Source organism: Myotis nattereri, assembly GCF_964212035.1.
Source record: "Myotis nattereri genome assembly, chromosome: 15".
Classification (NCBI taxonomy): Eukaryota; Metazoa; Chordata; class Mammalia; order Chiroptera; family Vespertilionidae; genus Myotis; species Myotis nattereri.
This window is the reverse complement of record NC_138090.1, coordinates 49464624-49488968: the sequence shown is the minus strand read 5'-3', so window position 1 is coordinate 49488968 and position 24345 is coordinate 49464624. Positions and strand designations below refer to the sequence as shown.

The 24345-nt window shown below is 54.9% G+C and overlaps 3 protein-coding genes across 8 annotated transcripts in view; all 3 read right to left on the bottom strand.

Moving 5' to 3' along the window:
• Positions 1-1890: 1890 nt before the first annotated feature.
• RPL13A (ribosomal protein L13a) lies at positions 1891-5931 on the bottom strand. Of its 3 annotated transcripts, none has more exons than XM_081107742.1 (9): positions 5121-5159; positions 3976-4239; positions 3759-3831; positions 3316-3381; positions 3018-3119; positions 2738-2823; positions 2502-2561; positions 2104-2226; positions 1891-2005 (listed from the first exon to the last, which is right to left on the bottom strand). In XM_081107742.1, the coding sequence occupies exons 5-9, from the start codon at positions 3088-3090 to the stop codon at positions 1919-1921; spliced, it is 429 nt and encodes a 142-aa protein (XP_080963868.1). In that variant the 5' UTR covers positions 3091-3119; positions 3316-3381; positions 3759-3831; positions 3976-4239; positions 5121-5159; the 3' UTR covers positions 1891-1918. The 3 variants fall into 3 exon arrangements, with proteins under 3 accessions (XP_080963868.1, XP_080963869.1, XP_080963867.1); XM_081107743.1 differs by having other exon boundaries at positions 3976-4141; XM_081107741.1 differs by lacking the exon at positions 3976-4239 and having other exon boundaries at positions 5121-5931.
• FLT3LG (fms related receptor tyrosine kinase 3 ligand) lies at positions 5772-22729 on the bottom strand (the record flags this gene model as incomplete). Of its 3 annotated transcripts, none has more annotated exons than XM_081107737.1 (8): positions 22607-22729; positions 14642-14708; positions 12583-12699; positions 12396-12449; positions 12081-12224; positions 11261-11399; positions 8304-8482; positions 5772-5981 (listed from the first exon to the last, which is right to left on the bottom strand). In XM_081107737.1, exons 2-8 carry the CDS (start codon positions 14672-14674, stop codon positions 5772-5774), a joined length of 876 nt encoding a protein of 291 aa, XP_080963863.1. In that variant the 5' UTR covers positions 14675-14708; positions 22607-22729. The 3 variants fall into 3 exon arrangements, with proteins under 3 accessions (XP_080963863.1, XP_080963864.1, XP_080963865.1); XM_081107738.1 differs by lacking the exon at positions 22607-22729 and adding an exon at positions 14998-15017; XM_081107739.1 differs by lacking the exon at positions 22607-22729 and having other exon boundaries at positions 14590-14708.
• Positions 21789-24345, bottom strand: part of ALDH16A1 (aldehyde dehydrogenase 16 family member A1) — a 23429-nt gene continuing 20872 nt past the window's right edge. For both annotated transcript variants that reach the window (XM_081107736.1, XM_081107735.1), the window contains 3 exons: positions 23044-23229; positions 22607-22729; positions 21789-22106 (listed from right to left, as the gene is read on the bottom strand). In XM_081107736.1, coding sequence (XP_080963862.1) covers positions 21945-22106; positions 22607-22729; positions 23044-23229 — 471 coding nt within the window. In that variant the 3' untranslated portion in view covers positions 21789-21944. The remainder of the gene's footprint in view (positions 22107-22606; positions 22730-23043; positions 23230-24345) is intronic.

Here is a 24345-nt window from a genome sequence, read left to right as displayed (position 1 = left end):
GCCCACATGCTTTGGTGGTGGGTAGTTGGGCAAGACGGAACTGGAGCTTTGATTCCTCGAATTTGTGCTACATGATTGTCCACCCAGAGATTTTATTTTCATTCTCTAATGTTGAATGTTAAGTCTATTCTCAGGTGCTTATTGGCGCTTTGTATATATACCTTCTTTGGTGAAATGTCTATTCAAATCTTCGCCTAATTGTCATTTGGTTTGTCTCATTATAAGAGGTTTTTAAATATATATACTTGGAAAAAATATATATATATATATACTTGGAATGTAAGTCCTTCAAAGGGATTTGCAAGTATTTTCTGTCTGTGGTTTGTCATCTTATCTGTGTCTTCTGAAGTGGAAAGTGGTTTTGTTTTTTTAAAATATATTTTATTGATTTTTTTCACACAGAGGAGGGGAGATAGAGTTAGAAACACCGATGAGAAACATCGACCAGCTGCCTCCTGCACATCTCCCACTGGGGATGTGCCCGCAACCCAGGTACATGCTCTTGACTGGAATTGAACCTGGGACCTTTCAGTCCACAGGCCGACGCTCTATCCACTGAGCCAAACCGGTTTTGGCGAAAGTGGTGTTTTTAATGGATCGTGATTTCAGTGGGATTGTGCTGCTGTAACAGTTTTGTCAGATTTGAGAATTAAGCTTGTCTTCAGTTGCTTTTGGAGGCAGATCCCAGGAACCAAGGAGGGGAGGTGTCACCACCCATGTTAGATCTTGGCTGCTTTGGAGATGGTGCAGGGTAGAACGGCAGGGTGTGCCAGCTGTGATTTGCCTGGGAACTCTCCTCCACTAGCTCCCTTTGTGCCGAGGTTGGGCATTTGAACACTGAATTGAATTAGGAAATTATTTCTAAATATTGCACACCAATCCCAGGGGCTGCATGAATTCAGCTTCTTTTCCAGGACAGATTTTCCTTCATCAAACCTGAGGGCTTGTGTGGAATTCTGGGTTTGGCTCTGGATCAGGTGACTCCTCCTAAACCTCATCAGTGAAAGGGAGACAGGCCTGATGGAGGTGATCAAAGGTGACCCGAGGGCTTCCACCTGTGTATCCACCCTTTCAGGTACGCACCCAGGCAGATCTAACATGCCCACTTCCATCGTAAACATCCCACACATGCAGATGTTTCTTGCCCATTTCTTCCCCCAAAGCAAGTGTGGCCGATGAACGAGTGGAGTGAAGTAGCCCTCGTCCCACAAAGGGGGTGGCTCTAAAACGGGGCAGTTCCACACCCTGCAGCTGAAGAGTGTAGACGGCTGTCAACTGGGGCACCAGACAATGGTTTGAGTAAATTGTTGGCAGGTCGATCTCTAAAGGTGAATTCTCCCACGCATTAACAGGTTGGGAATTTAGCCATTTATCTGTGGACAGCCCCCAAGAGCCTGCCTCCGTTGCAGACACACACGGCCAAGACGCCAAATTTCTTTAAAAATAATTTATTCATTTTCTGGTCACAAGGTACAGGAACGTGCAAGTGCGATGCCTGAGACTGGCTGCCGTCCTGTCTGTGCATCTGTAAATCCCTCTGTACAATACCAGGTCCATCCTGCCCCCAAGCATTTGCTACATCCTAACAGCTGCGGTCTAGTATCATGTGGGAAGTTTAGAGAGTTTTCCAGCTTATAAATCCTGAAAGGGAACTAGCTGTTCCAGCTGCTCATTTCCTAAAACTCTTGAGTAGGTCACAGGCAAAGTATGCCCAACTGACAGGGCCAGGTAAAGCTTCTAAAAGGCCTTTCTTAAATAGCAGTGACTAAGGTCCCTTCTGTGTCCCCAGCCTTCTAAGGCCCAAGGTAAGGTGCCTGTGGCCCCGGAACAGCCCCTGGGGTTCCCCACATCCTAGGGCGGCGATGGAGGAAGGGCAGGCCAGGCCAAGCATGAGGAATAACAGTCAATTTTATTGGGCTCAGACCAGGAGTCCATGGGTCTTGAGGACCTCTGTGAATTTGTTAATTTTCTTCTCCACGTTCTTTTCGGCCTGTTTCCGTAGCCTCTGTGGGGTGAACAGGCTGTGGTCAGTGGCTGCTGCCTGTGACCCCTTCCCAGGGACCCAGGCCTCACTGCCCAGGCGTGTGGTGCCCCCGCACTCACCATGAGCTGCTTTTTCTTGCGGTAATGCATCTTGGCCTTCTCCTTCCGCTTCTCCTCCAGGGTGGCTGTGACGGCCTGGTACTTCCAGCCAACCTCATGGGCCAGGCGCCCAAGGTAGGCAAACTGGGGTGGGGGGAAATGAAATTGTAATAAATGGGAGCCTAGATTGGGGAGGGGCTGACGACTTCTCAAAGGATCCAAGTTTAAATCAGGAGACACACCCACCCCCCGTGTCAGGGGCTCCCTGCTCCTCCTGGCATCAGCTAAGCCATTGGCATTTTCGGCAGTGCCCAGGTGGCATCCGCAGACCATCGTGAGAAAAAACCATCATCTGCCAGTCTCGGGGACCCCGCGTTCAGCCCCCCACGTCCGTCCGCTCCACGGAACCCGGAGCTCACCTTCCGGGTGGGCTTCAGACGCACAACCTTGAGGGCGGCGGGAACCACCATCCGCTTTTTCTGTTGGAGAAGGAGAGGGGCTTAGGGACCCGGAGTGAGGGGCAGACAGGGAAGAGGGTGGCTGGGGCAGGTGTCTCAGCCAGTGCTGTTCTCATGAGGCTCAAACAATGTAGGTAATCGTGGATCATCACGGACACGCCAGACACAGGGGTGCTGGGACGGCCCGGTCTCCTTACCTTGTCGTAGGGCGGTGGGATCCCGTCAAACACCTTGAGGCGGTCCAAGGCGGCCTGGCCTCGCTTGGTCTTGTGGGGCAGCATGCCTGTGGGCAGAGGGACAGCAACCCTGCTCAGAGGGGCTCCCCGAGACCCCATCACCAGGCAGGCGGAGCGGTGGCCTCAGATGGTAGTGCATGTGGAGTCATCTCATGGTTGGGAAACTCGAACTTGAGTGGGAGAAGTCCTCATCACGGGCCACCCGCCCCATCCCCACCCGCGGGCCTCAGAGCCTGCTCACCTCGCACCGTCCGCCAAAAGATGCGGCTGGGGGCTCGGAAGTGGTAAGGGCCGCGGGACGGGTTGGTGTTCATCCGTTTGCGCAGGAAGGCCAGGTACTTCACTGAGGGGAGGGGAGAGCGTGAGGCTGTATAGTCCCCAGGGAAACACCAGCTTCTTCCCACACCCACTTCCAAGGGCCTATTCTGAACCTCAAACTAGCCCCCCGCCCCAACCACTGGGGGGACGGCTTTCAGGGCCTATGGAGTCTGAGCACCTCACCCATCAACCCTCTCTAGTCTTCCCACGCCATAACTTACACTTGTTTCTGTAGAAATTGCCAGAAATGTTGATGCCCTCACAGCGCACAACCACCACCTTGCGGCCTAGAGAGGAGGACAGTGAGGCACTGGCGGGGGGCTCAGGCCAAGCAGCCCCCCCCCCCCGGCCCCGTTACTGCTGAGGCACCAAAGGGCGATCCTCCAGGTCAGGACCTGACCACAAGGGCAAGACAGCAAAGGGCCCAGCAGGGGAACCCCTGGCCCAGTCAGAGCTACATTCATGCGTAAATGAATTCGCCCCACAGAACATGTGAACCCCAGAGCCCCCACCTCTGGGGGGGGGAGTGGCTGGCAGGTCTCAGAGCGGTGCATGGGGTTGATCTCATGGTCGTGAGACTCAAACGAAAGATGGTGATTGCTGCTCATCACGGACCGCCGGTCGGACCTCACGCTGGAGGGCTGTGGGCGCAGGGCAGACTTACCCAGCAGTACCTGCTTGGCCACGATGGCCGCCAGGCGGCCCAGGAGATGGCCTCGGCCATCAAGCACCAGGACCTGTGGAAGACAGACGAGGGCTCGGTCACCCAGAACTTCACGACTCCCCACCCCAAGCAACCACTGTTCATTGTCTGTCACACCCTATCCCCCAGGTGCCGCCTATCCAGGCACCAGACCTAGGAACTGGGACCCAAGGCTCACTTCACAGACGAGGCCAAAATAGCAAATGGTGATTTCAATGAGCGGGATAAGAGCTCCTCTCACATCTCGGCCGCTTGAAGGGCAGGGGTTTTTATGCCCAGGTTATAGCTTCTTCATCAAGGGTCAAAGCCCCCACTCTATGGAGTGCTGGTTATATACGTGGTGACTGTTGGAAGGCAGAAAGGCACAGAACCTAAAGCCAGACTTCCTGACACTGTGACTTGGGGCAAAGATCTGCAGCTCGCCACGCCTCCACCTCCTCACCTGGAAGATGAGGACAACACCTGCCTCAGAAACATTGTTACGGAAAACACCATGCACACCGGGCCGGGCACACAGCACACGCGGGGGCACGCTCAGGGGACTCGCCCTTGTCTGGCTCCCAGCGTGGTTTTCCGTAACCACAGGCCCGTGGCATGAAGCCCGCCAGGGCCCCCTAACCCCCGAGGCCCCCCCTTTCATGTTACACAGGGGCCAGGGCGTTCGGGGCGAAGCTTCCGCTGCCTTCCCTGGGGGCCAAGTGCTTAAGGACAAAGGAGCATTTAATCAGAGTCTTCTGCTTTAACAGCATTTCAAAGCACCCATCAAACCCAAACGCAAAAGGGGAAAAAAACCACAATTTGTTCTTGAAAGCCCCGCAGGCAAGAGCTCTTGGACCCACTGTTAAAGGTTTCGGGCCAAAACACCCCGAGATGCAGGGGAAGCCCGACTGGCACTCCCACGGGAGAGCGGACAGGGCCGTCTGGGAGGAACGAAAGGCGCCTCCATTTTGGCCGATCCTTGGTTTCTCAGCCGCCTCCCACGTGCTTCCCGGGTCGCTAGAAACACACGGGTCCAACTCCCCCAAGGACCGGCCCAGAGCAAGGTAAACAAAACAGCTTTAAAAATAGCTCTTCCCGGGCTGAACGTCGCCGCCGCCGCCCCTCGGGGAGGAACGATGCCGCATTCACCCAACCCCGGGCACAGACAGTCCCAGTATCTCCGTTTCCCCGTTACGGAACCTCCTCACCCCTTTTGCTCTTCGTTTTGCTCAGTTACCGAGCTAAAGCGTCACTACACACGTACGAAGGGGCAGAGGATGCGACCCCGTTCCCGCCTGGACCCCACCCGGCCCCGAGCCGCCCCGGCCCGCGCGGAGCCCGCACCTGCCCCTCCGCCATCTTCGGCAGCCGCCTGGAAAGAAGGAAGCCTTGGCGCAGGGTTTCTTATCCCTTGCAACAGGGGCGGAGGAAATGACGCCACAGGCCTACGCGAGCAGTTTTCTGGCGTCTCATTGGCCACGGTCGTGCGCATGCGTGTTGAGGTCCCATTAGAAGGCGGGCCGTCTCCGGATCGTCCAATCCGGGAATGGTTCCCAAAGGACCTCGGCGGCCATGATTGTGCGGGGCGGGAGGTCACGTGGGGCCGGCCCGGGGCGGGCCGTCCCGCCTCGGCCGCCATGTTTTTGAGGGACTGTGCCTCTCCCTCCCGCAAACTGCCCGGCGCGGTAGGGAAGCGCGGTCAATCCCTCAAGCGACAGTAGGCTGCAGGGCATGTGGTAGCTCGCCGGCTGCGCCAGGTGCCTCCTCGGGTTCCCACTGCTGCCCCATCAGAACGCATAGCACCCTGTACCGAGGCGGCCCGTGTCCCACGTCTCCCCCCATGGACCGGGAGCCCCGAGAGGGCTGGGCTGGCCCCCAGGAAGCCTGAGAAAACAGGCCCTGGATGCACAATCGCCTCATCTGAAAGCCCAAGGCTCCAACCCAAGTCGACCCACCAACAGACAGGCCTGAGCAGAGCTGGTAGAAAAGGATGATTTATGTACAAGTTCCTGGGGACGAGGGCTTTGTACAGAGCGGGGCAGGCGGGGCGGGGGCCGGCGCCGGCAGCTGGCGTGGCCTCCGTCCCGGGGACACAGTGGCGGGGGCCGTGCCGCCGAGGCAGGGCCGGCTCTCTGGCTGACGTCCTCCGGGTCCCGGCTCTGTGTCCTCGGGCGGCTGGCTCCTCGCGCTGGGCCTCGGAGTCCCCTGTAAAAGGGGAGGGTAGACGCGTCTGCCTCCCGGGGCCGCGGGGGGGGGGGGGGGGAACGGCGGCGCGCATGGCGCAGGCGCAGACCTCAGCGCCGACGGCTCCCGCCCGGCCCGCGCCCACGTGCTGGGGCCTCGCGCCGCGGGGTGCTCCGCGCCTGCGCCCTCGGGACCGCGGGTCCCCACGCGGTCCGCGCACCTGAGTTCCACATGTTACCGCATTTGATCTCAACAGTGTGGGTAACGGGAGCGTGAGAACAGGTGGACAGGGGCAAACCAGGCGGAGACTTCTCCAAGCGCGTGACTTTTCACGGAAAACGGTAACGAGGAACCGTTCCGAAGCCAGCGCTGACGTGAAAATCATTAAATTTAGGAACTGACCCTCGAATCCAGTGGTTGGGAAACTGGACGTTGCAAACAGCGCGAGCGAGCGGATCTGCTTTTGCTGCTGCACCTTTCCTGAGACCTAAGGCCGGATCAAGGATTTCCCCGCACACACACCGGAAGACTCGGTATGAAAAAAGGGTGTAAAACATACCGTTAGTCGTTTTTTTAAAAATGTTGATGACGTCTTGAAAGCACATTTTGGATACACAGGGTGGAATGAAATTTTTAAAGTAACCCGCGTCTTCTTTAATATGCCTTTTGGACCTTGGCTGGTTTGACTCAGTGGATAGAGCGTCAGCCTGTGGACCAAAGGGTCCCAGGTTCGATTCCAGTCAGGGGCATCTGCCTTGGTTGCGGGCACATCCCCAGTGGGGAGGGTGCAGGAGGCAGCTGATCGATGTTCCTCTCTTATCAATGTTTCTAACTCTCTATCCCTCTCCCTTCCTCTCTGTAAAAAATCAATAAAATATATTTTTTTAAAAAAAGCCTTTTGGGCCAAAAAAACCGGTTTGGCTCAGTGGATAGAGCGTCGGCCTGCGGACTGAAAGGTCCCAGGTTCGATTCCGGTCAAGGGCATGTACCTGGGTTGCGGGCACATCCCCAGTGGGAGATGTGCAGGAGGCAGCTGATCGATGTTTCTCTCTCATCGATGTTTCTAACTCTCTATCTCTCTCCCTTCCTCTCTGTAAAAAATCAATAAAATATATTTAAAAAAAAATAAATAAAAAAAAATAAAAATAAAAAAGCCTTTTGGAAAACGTTAAACCCTGTGTGTGGCTTGTGTTGTTTCTGTTGGGCTCTGCGTGTGTCACTCTTTACCTCTGGACGACTCTGTGGGGGGACTATTCTTGGTGTTTTGTACAGATAAGGAAACTGAGGCAAAAGGGTGAAAGGCACAAGGGCCGGAGTCACATCTCGACTCTGCCACGCACGAGCTGTGTGACTTCTGGCAGATGCTGTACCTCTGTGCCTGCGCTCAGCCTCTGCGAAACGGGGATGACGCACCAGCGTCTCCATTAAGGGAGTGAGTTTGCGGAAAACCCCGGCACGAGGCCCACGTCACCGAGGCACTGTGTGTGCCCGTGAGGACAGACACATGTTTCTAGTTGGATCCCCCTGGGCCTGTCCGGAACCCGCGGGAGCCTCCCTCTTTCCTCTGTCCTGACCCGCCGACCTCTCGCCCCACACCCGTTCGCAGGTTCGTGGCTCTGTCACACCCTTCCAGAGCTCGCTGCTGCCCTGGGCAGGAAGCCTCAGCTTCCTTGCCAGGCACCGGGGGCCTGGATTTTCCTGTGGCATTTTTCAAACCCCGCCCGCACCTGCCCAGGCTAGCCAAAGCCACCGGGACACCCCCAGCTTTTTCAGCGTTTTCACAGCGGCAGGGCTTTGCGAAGGGGGCCCCCTCCCTAAGCTCCAGGCAGCCGCTCTCCGTGTAGATTCCCGCGTCCAAATTTCTGCCACAGGTTCCCGCTGAGCTCACTGTCTCCCGGAGCTCCCACTGTCCACCAGTCGCTGGGCCAGACCCCCCAGGTGCCTGTGCCACCCCGAAGCCTGTCTGTGTGCAGCCTGATCCCTGACTCTGCCCCTGCCTTTTCTCCATCCCCCTGGTCCCAGCCTGGCTCGGCCCTTGTCCTCTCTCGCTGGACCCTCCCCAGCCTCCTTGGCCTCCAGTCTCTCTCTTCCAGTCTGTCCCCTACGGCCCCAGCAGGGGCTTCCTGCATCCAACTGACCCACGCTCCACTGCTCCCAGCCCCCCACGCACACAAAGTCCAGGGTCCTCGGTCTGAAGGCTCACCCAGAGGAGCCAGTGCTCCTGGGGACTGGAGGCGGGGCCATCGTGGCCCCCACAGGGTCAACCACAGCGGGGCAACTGGGCCTCCTGACACTCCCCCCACCCCTGCCCTCCTAGCCCCCCTGCCCACCCTGCTGGCTCACCTGCTCCCCAGGGCAGGGCCTCCGCCTCCTCCTTCGCCAGCCCAGGCACCAGGCGGCAACCAGCAGCGCAAGGGCCGCCGGCAGCAGCAGCAGCAGGAGCAGCAAAGAAGCCTGTGGGGCTGGCAGGGCTGTGGCCGCCAAGGCCAGGGGGCTCGCTGAGGGCAGCAGAGTGGAGGAGTCTGAGGGGAGAGAGGAGCCGCAGTGACCAAGGAGAAGGGTCAGGCCAGGCACAGGCCTTCCTGGTGCTGCTGTGTGACCTCGGGTGGGCTGCTGGCCTCTCTGTGCCTGCCTCCTGATCTGTAAAACGGGATAATCATTACACCTACGTCCTAAGGTTGCCACAAAAACTAAGCGAGTGCAGGAGAAAGAGCTTGGCTCAGTGCCGGGCACACAGGACGGTCGCATGTTTTAGAATAAATGCTTCCGGCGCTTCTGTGTGGATGTGTTTCTTCCTCTTTCCCCGACAGTCTGTGAGCCGCATGTGGTGCGAGGACTCTTATCTGTCTTATTTATTCCTAGAACCTCCTACTTAGCGCTCACTAAATACTATTATCCGATATAATAAACAGCTAATATGCTAATTAGACTGGATGGCAGAAAGACCTTCCAGAACGACCAGTGGGCGGGGCCACAGAGCCAAGGGGCTTCCAGGGACCAGCCCCTTGCACGAATTTTGTGCATCGGGCCTCTAGTAAAAATATCATTTATAGCCCTAGCCAGTTTGGCTCAGTGGGTAGAGCATCAACCTGTGGACTGAAGGGTCCTGGGTTCGATTCCGGTCAAGGGCACGTACCTTGGTTGCAGGCTCCTCCCTGGCCTGGGCCCGGTCCGGGCTTGTGCAGGAGGCAACCAGTCAATGTGTCTCTCTCACATGGATGTTTTTTTCTGTCTTTATCTCTCTCGTCCACTCTTTCTAAAAAATCAATGAAAAATATCTTCAGGTGAGGATTAAAAATACACATATATGTATAATTTGCAGCCCGGCTGGTATGGCTCAGTGGTTGAGCATCGACCCATGCACCAACAGGTCACCAGTTCGATTCCAGTCAGGGTGCATGCCTGGAGTTGCAGGCTGATCCCCAGTAGGGGGCGTGCAGGAGGCAGCCCATCGATGTTGATGTTTCTCTCTATTGATGTTTCTATCTCTCTTTCTTCCTAAAATCAATAAAAACGTATTTTAAAAATGTTGTAAGCCATAGGTTGCATTCTATTAAATAACAGTTTTTCCTTATAAAAACAATGAATTTGCGCCCTAGCAGGTTTGACTCAGTGGAGAGAGCATTGGCCTATGGACTGAAGGGTCAGGTCACAGGTTGGATTCCAGTCAAGGGCATGTACCTCGGTTGCAGGCTCAATCCCTGGCCCTGGGCGGAGGCAACTGATTGATGTGTCTCTCTCCCCCTCCCTTCCACTCTCTAAAAATCAATGGAAAAGTATCCCGGGTGAACATGAACAACAAAAACGACAACAAAAAGAATTTCCCTGGTCAGGGCACATGCCTGGACTGCGGGCTTGATCCCCAGTAGAGGGCGTGCGGGAGGCAGCCGATCTGTTTCTATCCGTCCCCCGCCCTTCCACTCGCTCTAAAATCAATGGAAAAGGTGAGGATTACCAAAAGCAAAAGGAAAAAAAAATAAGAAAAAAAACCTGGTTGAGCAATTGAATACAGTAGTCATAAATGTAAATACAAATGACAAACAAAGCTCAATAGGTGTGAGAAAGATTGGCAATCCGGGGAAGAACTGAGAAAAATCAACCTAGAGTGAGAATTTAAAAAAATATCCCTCTCAAAAAGAAAACAAACAAACAAACAAACAAACAAAATATCCCTCTCAGAACTTGACAGATTTAGTAGACAAACTTTACAAGGATGGAAAGACTGAATAAAACCATGATAAGGTGGCAGAATATAAATATCCTGAACAAGAATGAATTTACCTTTTTTTAACTTAAAAATATTTTTAAAAATTGATTTTAGAGGAAGGGAGAGAGAGAGAGAAACATCAATGTGAGAGAGAAACATTGATCGGCTGCTCTGCACACCCATTATGGGGGATCCAGCACCCCAACCCAGGCATGTGCCCTGACCCCTGACCGGGAATCAAATCTGTGACCTCTCAGTGCATGAGGCGACGCCCAACCTACTGAGTCACAGGGGCCAGGACTTTGTTGTTGTTAATCCTCACCCAAGGATATTTTCCATTGATTTTTAGAGAGAGTGGAAGGGAGGGGGAGAGACGGGAGGGAGAAACATCAATGTAAGAGAGACACATTGATTGGTTGCCTCCTGAAACCAAGGTACAGTGGGGCCTTGACTTACGAGTTTAATTCGTTCCATGACGGAGCTCGTAACTCAAATTACTCGTATGTCAAATCATAAAGTGAACGAGTGAGACACGTGATGCTGGGCTGATGTGGCGTTCACTGTGACGTTCGCTGCGCCAGCTAGCGGTGGGGTATCTGAAGCTGGCTCGTAACCCGAATTTTAGCTCGCAACTCAAAGCAAAAAATCGGCCGAGAGACGGCTCGTATCTCGAAAAACTCGTTAGTCGGGACACTCGTACGTCAAGGCCCCACTGTCCATGCCCATGTCTGGAGTTGAACCCGGGACCCTCCGGTCTGTGGGCAGACGCTCCATAGCTCCACCCACTGAGCCAAACGGGCCAGGGCTTTTGTTTTTTTTAACTTTTAAAAAATGGTTACTAGAAAGTATACACTTCAACAAGCGGCTCTCCCCACACTCTTTCCATGGCATGGGGCTGCCTTGGAGGAACAGGCAGGGATTGCCGTCCCTTCTCTGGGATGGGTAAACTGAGGCCCAGAGAGGGGAATGAACTTGGGGGAACATGCCCGAAGTCACGCAGCCCATGGGAGCAGCTGGGGTCTGAGGGGCTCGCAGAGGGAGGCGGGGCTCTGAGGGTGGGGGCGCGGGGGCTGGGAGGGCGGGGAGCCTTTACCCGGCTGACACTGCAGCGCCAGGCACCCGGAGAAATTCCAGCGGGTGATCCAGGGCTTCAGGGCCACCAGCTGCTCGGAGGTGTCCTGCAGGAGGTGGGAGATGTTGGTCTGGACGAAGCGAAGACAGCTAGGGAGGGGCTGGGGGCAGGGGAGGGAGACGTCACCACCGCATCCGCCCCTGCAACTCCTCAGGCCCGGCGCCTTCCCTGCCCAGCAACACCCGGCAGCCCCAGCAACCTGGCCCAGCGAGGCCTGGGTCTCGGAGGGGGCTTTTGGGCCCCTGCTCTCTGGTTGCTAGGGGGAAGCATCCTTAGCAACGCCCAGCGACAGGGCCCAGGGAGGTATAGTCCAGAGGGCGTTTAGGTCCCCTCCTCCTCCTGGTTGCTAGGGGGAAGCATCCTTAGCAACGCCCAGCGACAGGGCCCAGGGAGGTCTAGTCCAGAGGGCGTTTAGGTCCCCTCCTCCTCCTGGTTGCTAGGGGGAAGCATCCTTAGCAACGCCCAGCGACAGGGCCCAGGGAGGTCTAGTCCAGAGGGCGTTTAGGTCCCCGCCTCCTCCTGGTTGCTAGGGGCGAGAACCCTTAGCACCGCCCTGCAGCGGGGCCTGAGAAGGAAACAGCATGTGCCCTGGCCCAGCTCCCCCCGCCCCCCCCCACATCCTGGGGGCTCAGAGGAATGCAATTCCCCGGCAACGGGCTCCACGGCCTTGAGTTGCTCCGGACCAAAGACATCGCCGTCAGGCCGGGCTGAGCGGCGCTCCCCATTCCCTAGGAAGGCGGGAGTCCCGCCCCCTCACCCGCACCCCAAGTTCAGGGCTGACCTGGAGGGCGCATAAGGTGACAAAGTGGATCTCGGTGTTGACGGCCTCCAGCAGCTTTTCCATCTGGGACCCCGCCACGGTCTTGAGCTGCCCCATCCAGCGCTGGGCCAGCACGAGGCGCCAGAAGGCCCCGCAGAGCTTGTCCTGGGGAGACAGCCAAGCTCTGGGGCCGTGGGCAGAGGGGGAGGTGGCTGAGCGGGGAGGGGCTGGGCGCCTGGGCTCCGGGTCTGCGGGTGGCAAACCAGCCCCGTCCCCCGAGGGTGCACCCAGAGCCGCTTTCCCACCTCCATCCGGCCCCTCCCCTCGGTGACTCACGTCCTGCAGGTTGGAGGCGACCGTGACCGGGTAATCCTGGAGCAGGTAGTCTGACTGCGGGAGAAAACGGGTTCAGCTGGGCTGCACGACGGAGAGGGGCCTGGGAGAGGGCACAGGGCGCCGCCAGGCCCGCGGCCGGGACGGGGGGACTCCGCTCAGCGACAGCAGGGGCGGCGCGGGCGCTCACCAGCTTGCGGATGGTGTCCGCGAAGGTGGAGGAGATGGGGCTGTGGCGGAAGGAGCAGTCGGGGGTCCCGCCGAGGCCGGGGCGCAGCAGCAGCAGCAGCAGCAGCAGCAGGGAGGTCTGCGGGGAGGGCGCCCCGTTGGCTCCGCACCCCTCCCCCCGCCCCAGCCTCTTCCCCTTCCTACGCTCCCCGCTCAGGCCATTCGGTTCCGGCCCCTCCTCCACCTGCCTCAGGTCTGCCCACTCTGACCCTCTGCTTCTGCCCGATACCGTCCAGCCTTTAGTCTCCTTGGCCCCCAACTTGGCCCAGCGACAGGTCTCTCTCGCTCTGCCCACCCGGCTGCCCTTATCTGCTCATCTCTCCCACTTCTCCTTTCTTCTGGGCCCCCTCTGCCCATTTTACCCACCTCCCGCCGTGTCTTCCCCCACGCCTGCCCCTCTCCCCAACGGCTCATTTCCCCACTTCTGTCCATTTCCCCCACCCCTGCCCATCTCCTCCACCCCTGCCCATTTCCCTCCACCCCTACCCATCACCTCCACCCCTGCCCATCTTCCTCCACCCCTGCCCATCTCCCTCCACCCCTACCCATCTCCTCCACCCCTGCCCATTTCCCTCCACCCCTACCCATCACCTCCACCCCTACCCATCTCCTCCACCCCTGCCCATCACCTCCACCCCTGCCCATCACCTCCACCCCTGCCCATCTCCCTCCACCTCTACCCATCTCCCTCACCCCTGCCCATCTCCCTCACCCCTGCCCATCTCCCCCACCCCTACGCATCTCCCCCACCCTGCCCATCTCCCCCACCCCTACGCATCTCCTCCACCCCTGCCCATCTCCTCCACCCCTACCCATCTCCTCCACCCCTGCCCATCTCCTCCACCCCTAGGCATCTCCTCCACCCCTACCCATCTCCTCCACCCCTGCCCATCTCCTCCACCCCTGCCCATCTCCCTCCACCCCTGTCCATTTCCTCCACCCCTACCCATCTCCCCCACCCCTGCCCATCTCCTCCACCCCTGCCCATCTCCTCCACCCCTACGCATCTCCTCCACCCCTACCCATCTCCTCCACCCCTGCCCATCTCCCTCCACCCCTGTCCATCTCCCTCCACCCCTGCCCATCTCCCTCCACCCGTCCATCTCCTCCACCCCTGCCCATTTCCCTCCACCCCTGCCCATCACCTCCACCTGTCCATCTCCTCCACCCCTACCCATCTCCTCCACCCCTACCCATCTCCTCCACCCTGTCCATCTCCTCCACCCCTGCCCATCTCCTCCACCCCTGCCCATCTCCCTCCACCCCTACCCATCTCCCTCCATCCCTGCCCATCTCCTCCACCCCTGCCCATCTCCCTCCACCCCTGCCCATCTCCCTCCACCCCTACCCATCTCCCTCCACCCCTACCCATTTCCTCCACCCCTGCCCATCTCCCTCCACCCCTACCCATCTCCTCCACCCCTACCCATCTCCCTCCACCCCTGCCCATCTCCCTCCACCCCTACCCATCTCCATCCACCCCTACCCATTTCCTCCACCCCTGCCCATCTCCCTCCACCCCTACCCATCTCCTCCACCCCTACCCATCTCCCTCCACCCCTACTCATCTCCTCCACCCCTGCCCATTTCCCTCCACCCCTGTCCATCCCTTCCACCCCTGTCCATCTCCCTCCACCCCTGTCCATCTCCTCCACCCCATACCCATTTCCCTCCACCCCTGTCCATTTCCTCCACCCCTACCCATCACCCTCCACCCCTGCCCATCTCCCTCCACCCCTGTCCATCTCCCTCCACCCCTGCCCATCTCCTCCACCCCTGTCCATCTCCCTCCACCCCTGCCCATCTCCTCCACCCCTGTCCATCTCCCTCCACCCCTACCCACCTCCCTCCACCCCTGTCCATCTCCCTCCACCCCTGTCCATTTCCTCCACCCCTACCCATCACCCTCCACCCCTGCCCATCTCCTCCACCCCTGTCCATCTCCCTCCACCGCTCTGCATCTCCTCACCTATCTGCCCATCATGACACTGCCTGTCCCCACCTTGCCCAGGTATACGCACAGTTGGGCTCCAGGCTGGTGCCAACACTATCATCTCCGCCGGAGGCCCCTCATGCCTGTGGCCAGATCTTGGAAAGGACAGAAGAGCAGGTTTGGGGCTGACACACCCCAGCCCTTTCCTCACCCGCCCCTTCACCTCCCTGCCCCTCCCCTGCCCCTTGATGTGGCCAAGTTTCCGCCTCCTTCTCCCACGGGTTTCCTGCATGCGCCCCAGTTACGGTGAAAACTCCGCGTCTCCCCTTTCTAAGAACCCCGACAGACGATCAGGAACCCGACCCCCACTCCTCCTCCCTCAGCCCCAGCAGAGGTGCCCCGCCCCGCCCCTGGGGGACCCAGAGCCCCTTTCTCCTCCGGCACCAAGTCATTCCCAGCTGCATGTGGAAGGGGCCAGGCCGGTGACAGCCAGAGATCGAAAGTGAAAGAAAATTTTGGAGGGGGACAGTGCGCTGGGGTGGACCTGTCTGAGGCCAGCGGCGCCACCTGGCGGCAGCCCCGGAGGGCGCCTGGCCGGGGGAAGGCTGCGGTGGGTCAGTTCTCACAGGTAGGGAAGCCGGACTGAGGAGCTGGGGCTGGAACCCGGTCCAAGCAGAACCAATGCACGCAGGCCGAGGAGGTCACTCCGAGCTCTTCATTTTCTCCTTGGACGCCCCCGCCCCGAGTCATGTGACCTTGGCCTTTCACTGCCCACAGTCCGGTCCCAGCAAATGTGTCGGCTGTCAAAATGTCTGCGGAGTCCCTGCGGTCACTTCTCAGCACCCCAGCTGCCATCACCCGGGGTCTGCTACCATCTCCCCCCTGAACACCAGTGCGGCCTTCCCTCCTGGCCTTGACCCTCACTGCACCTGCCCAGCTTCTCCCCGCTCCCCGCCTCTGTTCCCCATATGTACCAGAGCTGCTTCCTGCCCCTCAGATGGAAAGACCAGGTCCTCACGGTGGCCCACACAGGCCTGCAAGACCCAGCCCGATTCCCCCTCTGCCTTGGCCTCCTCCCTATGCCCGGGACAAGCACACTCCTGCCCCAGGGCCTTTGCACTGGCAGATCCCTCAGCCTGAATACCCTCCCCCCCGGATACCCACATGGCTCATGCCCACCTCACTCAGGCCTTTGCTCACACACGCAGGCAAAGCCTTCCCCACCGCATGTCCCACGTTGTAAGCCTGCTTTGCCCTTTCCCTTGTCACATGTCACGGGACACACCCTGCACTCATCTTCTTTGCCACCATTGGGACGTCAGCCCCAGGACCATGGTGGGTAGGTCTGTTTGAATCAGAGCAGGTGCTCAATCAATATTTGTTAAATAAATGCACAAGAACCAAGGGATCTGTTAGGGGCAGAAAGAGAATAGTGGGGACTAGCTACAGTTACAAGAAAAGTCATGCTTTGTTAACTGTGATTGTTCTGTTCTAATTAAAGAAAGCATATTGTGACCTGGCTGGGAGTTGTAACACCACCAGCCCCCCCCACCCCCACCCCTCACACACACACACTCCCCCACATACACCTGGTAGTTAACTTCAGAATGCGGTCCATTTCCTTATTCAAGAACTACTGATCATCATGGAAAGATTATAACAACTGTGTTGCCGAAACAATGGGAGTCCTGGATGGTAACCACCTGGAGGTACCCACCCTGTCCAACCCCCGGCCCACGTCACCTGTAACCTGTAGCCATTATACCTTGCCTACCTCCCCAGACCTGTAATTCCTACTTCCCCGTGCAATCTTTGTCCTTCTACCCAATATAAGCAGCTGGCTTACGGGGCGGTGGGGGTGTGTAGAGCAGATTTTCATGAATGACCTGCTAATCTCCACATGATTCAACCCTGTCTCTGCTTAACTGGCTCAAGTAGTGACAGGCAGCCCAGGCCCATTCATTGTCCAGTTTCAGATCCTGGCCCTGGCCTGGTAGCTGGAGAGCATCGTCCCAATGTAACAAGGTTGCAGGTTCGATCCCTGGTCAGGGCATATACCAGAATCAACCAATGAATGCATCGGTAAGTTGAACAACAAATTGATGTTTCTCTCGTTCCCTCCCTCTCTCTCTAAAATAAATAAATAAGCCCTGACCGGTTTGGCTCAGTGGATAGAGTGTCGACCTGCGGACTGAAGGGTCCTGAGTTCAATTCTGGTCAAGGGCATGTACCTTGGTTGCGGGCACATCCCCAGTAGGGGGTGTGCAGGAGGCAGCTGATCCAGCTGATCGATGTTTCTCTCTCATGGATGTTTCTAAGTCTCTATCCCTCTGCCTTCCTCTCTGTGAAAAATCAAAATATATTTAAAAAATAAGTAAAATAAAATAAAAAGAGAAGGCATCTGGTCTGTTCCCTGGGAGCCAACATATAAACCCTCAGGAATTTCCCTGATAAGTGATAGGAGTCTTTGTTATTCATGAGCCCCAGCCTCCAGCCCCCACCCAAGACTTCACACCAATGAGATGACTTGAGATGGGAGGCTGATCAGTCCCCAGAGACCAATCACATGATGAGAAGGTTGGGGCTCTGAGACCGAATATCAGCCTAGCTTGCCAACCTCCCACCTCCAACCTGGGAAGGGATGCGGATATGGGGGAGAGGAGGGTGCTAGACACCGAGTTCCACCTCTGCCCCCGTCTTGATGGGGCTTTGTCCTCTTCTGTCTCCTGTATGGACACTTGTCATTAGATTTAGGGTCCACCTGATAGCCCAGAATGATCTTATCTGCAAAGACTGTTTTTTCCAAATAAGATCACACGCATAGGTTCCAGGGGTGAGGATGTGGACGTATCTTTTTGGGGATCACTATTCAACCCACGACAGTTCCCCCAAAGCTATTGTCCACCTGTGGGCCTTTGCACCCGCTGTCCCCTTGGCCTGGGATGCTCTCTGCCACATTCCCTTTTGAATTAAAAAAAAAAAAATGTTTTGCCCTAGCCACTCACTGGATAGAGCATTGGTCTGCAGACTGAAGGGTCCCAGGTTCAATTCTGGTCAAGGGCACATGCCCGGGTTGCGGGCTCGGTCCCCAGTAGGGGGTGTGCAGGAGGCAGCTGATCAATGATTCTCTCTCATCATTGATGTTTCTATCTCTCTCCCTCTCTGAAATCAATAAAAAGATACATATTTAAATTTCTTTAAAATTTATTTACTTAAAAATATTTTTATTGAGTTCAGAAAGGGAGAGATAGAAACATCAATGATAAAGGAGAATCATTGACCGGCTGCTTCCCGCGTGCCCCACACTGGGGATCGAGCCTGCAACCCGGGCATGTGCCCTGACTGGGAATGGAACCTTGACCTCCTGGTCCATAAGTGGACGCTCGACTACTGAGCCATGCCAGCCGGGCTTAACTGATTGATTTGAGAGAGAGGAGAGATTTATACATTCATTGGTTGATTCTTATATGTGCCCTGACCAGGAATCAAAGCCAGACTCTTAGCATATGGGACAATGCTCTAACCAACTGAGCTGCCCAGCCAGGGCAAGGTTTTTTTTTTTTAAATTGTGGTTTCCTTTATTTTTAAAAAAGTTTTTTATTAATTTGAGAGAGAGAGAGCAAGGGAGGAGAGAAACATTGATGTGAGAAACATAGATCGGTTGCCTCGCATGCACCCCAACCAGGGATCAAACCCAAAACCTGGGTATATGCCTTGATTGGGAATTGAACTGGCAACCCTTTGGTGCATGCGACAATGCTCAATCAACTGAACCAGTCAGGGCATTTTGTGAAATTTTATAAGAACTTATTTGAGCCTAAACGGATGACAATTGCTAAGAAGCAAGATCTCAAATGCTCCTCGGCCACTTTTCTGGCCTAATTAGATCTTCATCGTACTTCCAGGCTCAAGGCAACCACTAGACATCAGGGAAATGCGGGTCCAACCACAATGAGTCACCTCACACCTGTCAGAACGGCCACTATCCAAAGAACTAAAGCCCTAACCAGTTTAGTTCAGTGGATAGAGTGTCAGCCTGCGGACTCAAGGGTCCCAGGATCAATTCCAGTCAAGGGCATGTACCTTGGTTGTGGACACATCCCCAATGGGAGGTGTGCAGGAGGCAGCTGATGGATGTTTCTAACTCTCTATTTCTCTCCCTTCCTCTCTGTAAAAAATCAATAAAATATATTTTTTAAAAAAAGAACGAGAGGTATGTGTTGGTGAGGATGGGGAGAAAGGGAACCTCGTGCATGATGGTGGGAATGCAAGCTGGGGCAGCCACTATGGCAAACAATATGGCGGTTCCTCAAGAAATTAAAAATAGAACTGCCACATGACCCACTGATTCCACTCTGGGGTACATATCCAAAGGAAAGGAAATTAGTTTCTTAGGGATGCCTGTGCTCCCATGTTCACTGGCAGCATTATTCACAAGAGACATGGAGACAGCCTAAGTGTCCATGGGGAATGAATGGATAAAGACGGGAAATATAAGCCTCCCACAGTGGCAGTATCGCAGCCAGAGGTTTATCTGAGGTGTGATGATTGCTAATGGAACAAAAGAAGATGTGAAATTTATGTATAAAAATAAATAATGGAATACTAGTCCGGTTGGCGTGGTTCAGTGGTTGAGTGTTGACCTATGAACCAGGAGGTCAAGGCTCAATTCCTGGTCAGGGCACATGCTCAGATTGTGGTCTCCATCCCCAGTGGGGGGCGTGCCGGAGGCAGCCAATCAATGCTTCTCTCTCATCACTGATGTTTCTCTCTCTCTCCCTTCCTCTCTGAAATCAATAAAAAATATATATTTAAAAAAACGGAATACTATTCAGCCATGAAAAGAAAACACTGCCATTTGCAAGGACATGGATGAACCTGGAGGGCACTCTGATAGGTGAATGAACCGGAGAAAGACAATATTGTTTGATCTCATACGCAGAATCTAAAGAAGCCAAACTCATAAAACCGAAGAGTAGGAAGGTGATTGCCAGGGGTTGCAGGGGTGGGGGCAATGGGGAGATGTTGGTCAAAGGATACATACTTCCATTTCGAAGACCAGTGGGCTCTGGGATGCAATGCACAGCGTGGTGGCTACAGTTAATGATATTCTGTATTGTTGAAACACACTTGAACAGCTCACACACAAAGGCAGGTGTGTTAGTAACCTGACTGTGGCAACCACTTCATAATATATGTATAATAAATCATTTTGCATATCTTAAAAAATCATGTTGTACAACTGAAATATATGCTATTTTATCTGCCCATCATACCTCAATTAAGCTGGAAAAAAACACCTCAATGAATATGGCATCTCCTTGGGAAGTTCCTGACACCTTCCGCCTCCCCCCCTTCTCTCTCTCTCTCTCTCACACACAAACACTTAGGCTGGGTAGGGTGCCTTCTCTGGGCCCCCAGAGTGCCCTGAGCTTTGTCTGTTTTTATTAATTTTTAAAAAATATTTTTATTGATTTCAGAGAGGAAGGGAGACACACCAATGATGAGAGAGAATCATTGATCAGCTGCCTCCTGCACGCCCCCCACTGGGGACCAAACTGGCAACATGAGCATGTGCCCTGACGAGGAATCAAACTGTGACCTCCTGGTTCATAGGTCAACGCTCAACCACTGAGCCACACAGGCCGGGCTTCATCTGTTATTATAGTACATGACACCTTAGCTTATATCTGTGTCTTTCAGCCAGAGCTGAGCCTACCTGTCCTCTGCTTACGGACCCTCTATGGTTCAGGCCCTGGGCTGATATGATTGGCCCAGAAGTGGACATCTGACCCAGGCTGGCCAATCAGATTTTCTTTTCCCCCTGGGGATGTGGTGCTGAGTATCGCTGGTGGTCTAGTGGTATATATCGACCTGCTGCACTTGGCTTTGGCTGATTAAAGCATCAGAGTTGACAGGAAGGACACTGAGGCAGCCCATGGAATCTGGGAGGGAGCTGTCACGCCACAGATGGGAACTGGAGCCTTCCAGGGACTTTCCTCCAGCGCTCGCATTCCTGGGTCTCTCCTGTCATCTCCTTGGCGCGGCCCTCGTGACAGACTGACAGGTGTCCTTTCTCATTTGCTCCAAGGCCAAGATCAACCCCTAACTAAGAGCTAGCACTCATTACACACATCCTGTGTACTCATCACAGAGTCAACCCAACAGATTGTAACTATTAGCCCTTTGTACAGATAAGGAACCAGGCTCAGAGCGGCCACAAAGCTTTCCTAAAGTCACATGGCTACAAAGATCTGAACAAGCCCTAGCCGGTTTTGCTCAGTGGATAGAGCGTCGGCCTGCGGACTCAAGGGGACCAGGTTCGATTCCAGTCAAGGGCATGTACCTTGGCTGCGGGCACATCCCCAGTAGGGAGAGTGCAGGAGGCAGCTGATCGATGTTTCTCTCTCATCGATGTTTCTAACTATCTCTCTCCCTTCCTCTCTGTAAAAAATCAATAAAATATATTTAAATATATATATATATTTAAAAAAAAATTTGAACAAAGCAGATAGGCAGATACAAGTCCTGAGAGATCAGGTGGCTCACAAAAGCACCTGCATCAGGTTCCCAGGACCTGGGGCCTCGGGTGTGTATCGTCCTGTCTTCCCTAAGATGTCTCTGTGGCCTTCCAGAAAATTCCCTCTCATCCTGAGCTAGTGAGTGGGTCCTTTGCATCAAAAAGAATTCCACAACAGCGGTATGCTCGAGCTGCTCATGGGCGCTGGTAAAATTCAGGAATCCTGCCGAGACCGGTTTGGCTCAGTGGATAGAGTGTCGGCCTGCGGACTGAGGGGTCCCAGGTTCGATTCCGGTCAAGGGCATGTGCCTGGGTTGCGGGCACATTCCCGGTGGGGAGTGTGCAGGAGGCAGCTGGTCGATGTTTCTCTCTCATTGATGTTTCTAACTCTCTATCTCTCTCCTTTCCTCTCTGTAAAAACTCAATAAAAAATATATATATATTTAAAAAAAAATTCAGGAATCCTGTCAGCCGGTTGTTCCATCACCTGGAGGTGGGTGGGAGCATTTACACCAAGGAAATTGGCACAAGCGCTCACCTGGGCTCTCTGTTCCCCAGAGCTACTCTGCTTGATGGACAAGACCAGGAGGAACAAGAGCCCCCGCGGTCCTGTCCCGGGCTTCTCAGAGGCCCCTTTATCTGTTTCACAAACACTATGTTGTACCGGAGCCAGATCACTAGGCTGCTGAGTCACAGAACGAAAGTGACCCCAACAGACCCAGAGCCACTGCCCGCTCTCTCCCTCAGAAGCACAGCCAAGGTTGGTCAGAATTTATTTGAGGGCACGGACATCAAAGGAAGTGGAAAGGTCCAGGCATCTGGTGCCTGTTGGTGGTCCAAGTCTTCGTCCAAGATGGAGTGGGTTCAGGTGTCAGTCGCCCATGGGCAGCCACAGGGCCTTGGTCCGTGCTGCCCGAAGCTCTAGCTCTGGGCCTGCTCCTTCGGCCTCCTGATCCCAGGCCCGGGGGCAGCCCCTGTCCACCCACACGGGCTTCAGGTTTCCTGCCGAGGCCCATTCCACAAACTGGGAGCCCTGGCATGGAGACAGGGGGATCAGCGTGTCCTCCGGCTTGTTTGATAAGCAGCTGCTTCCTTGGCAGCACGATACTACTGAGGGGGGGCGTGGAGGCTTGACCTACGCCCTGTTGCTATAAGCTCAGCTCCTGGCAAGCAAGCCTTGCGGATGCTGGGGAAACGGGGCTGACCTTTGTGGCTGGGGAACTTCCTCCCCGTCAGCAGCCCACGTTGAAATGGGGCCTGAGGTTTTTGTTGACAAGGTTTAAAGAGGGTGGGCTATGGCTTCTCACTCTGTTGCTAGGGTATGGTCTTTAGAAAGGGGCTGTCCAGTAAGATTAGGTCTTTGGGCCGGGCAAGATCTCAGGCCCTTGTTGCTAAGCAATCCTCTTCCTTAGCAACCAGGGCTCTGAAGGGGAAAGCCCGCAGAGCCTGGTTGCCAAGGTGTTTCTTCCCCTTAGCAACAGGAGTTTTAAGGGGGCAGAGCCATGTTCCCAGGAGATGTAAAACAAAGGGTACCTGGGCAGATCCGAAGTACCACAGGGCCTGGACGTCCTGGTGCAAAGCCAGGCAGCGGGTCAGGTGGTCCCGATCTCCTGTCACCACGTTCACCAAGCCGGCTGGCAACAAGGTGGCCATATCCTAGGGGATGGAGAGAGTGGCCACCCGGGGTTGGGAGGGAAGGATCTGAGACCCCGGAGGCCGTGGGGGCAGGGAGTGAGCATCTGGGGGAATGGCATGGGGCTCCCAGAAGGACTGGGCCAGGGCACGACTGGTGAAGGCTTATGGTCTGAAGAACATGGTCCCTGGATCTAGAGAAGTGGATTCCTGGACAGGGGTTACCATGGTTACCAAGGGGTGAGGGTGGGAACGGAACTCCTGTAGGCCTTGGGGTGCCTTTCATCTGTCTGGAGCCCCAGGGGCTGCTGGGAGCAGCAGCAGGCAGGCGACTGTACCTGGCAGACCTCCAAGGCGGGGAAGGGACAGGTCTCGCTGGGCACCAAAACCACGGTGTTGCCATGGGCCAAGGCAGGGGCCAGCAGGGACACAAAGGCGAGCAGGGGCCACTTGTCCGGGCACACAATAGCCAGGACCCCCAGCGGCTCCCGGAGTCGGAGCACAGGGCCTCTCAGCTCAGCTACCTGTAGGGACAGGTGGGAGGTCAAAGGCGGGCGGGGGTACCCGACTACCTCCCAGGCCACCTCCACCACCTGCCCCTTTCTTCCCTCCTCACATCCCCATCTCTGCTGCTTCATAACAATTCCAACAATAATAGAACCAAGTGATGGTTCAGAGCCAGATGGCCTGGGTTCAAGTCCCAGCTCCACCACTCATCAGCTGTGTGACCTCAAGTGAGTTGCTTCACCTCTCTGGGCCTTAGTTTCCCAGCTTTCAAATGAGGACGGTAATAGAACCGACCTCAGAGACTTGTTAAAATGAAATGAGCTTCTGTGTAGATGTGGACCACCAAGGGTTGTTGAAACCTAATTGTATTAAATGTCTTTTGATAAGCCTTCTGCTCACATTTTTGTGAATGTCTGAAGTATATAGTTTGTGTACACTGACAGAGCTCTTTTATCACTAAAGCAAATTTAATTTTTTTGTACTAGAAAAATGTGAACATTTTAGTTCTTGGTTATTCAAATATGTTAATTCAAAATTAGTTTAATGTGTCAATTAAACTAATTAATAGCTTTGGACACTTAAAAAGAGCTCTAAATTTGCTTGTACTTAAAGGTTTAATTTGAGTTTTCCCAGTTAGGGTCACGGGTGTCCTTCCACCCACCCTTTAACAGCTGCCTGGCAAAGACTAACAAGCAGCTGTTAGTTATTGGAAAAAAAAAAAAAAAAGAAATGAGCTAATGTGTGTAGAGGAATCAGAACTTGGCCCATGGGCTTGTCTGTGTGTGTGTTTGTACATTAAAAAAAACCCTTCATAATTGATATTCATTAACCTGCACACATTTTAAAGGATACAATTTGATTTTGTTTTTAATCCACACCTGAGGATATATTTTTATTGGTTTTTAGAGAGAAGAAGGGAGAGCGAGAGAAACATTGATCAGTTACTTCCCATAAGTGCCCTAACCGGGGATTGAACCCACAACCTTTTTGGTATAGGGGACAATGCTCAAATCAACGGAGTCACATGGCCAGGGTTTTGATAAGTTTCAACATAAAAATACACCCATGAAACCATCACCACAATCATGATCATGGACTTCGCCCTGGCTGGGTGGCTAAGTTGGTTCACCCCT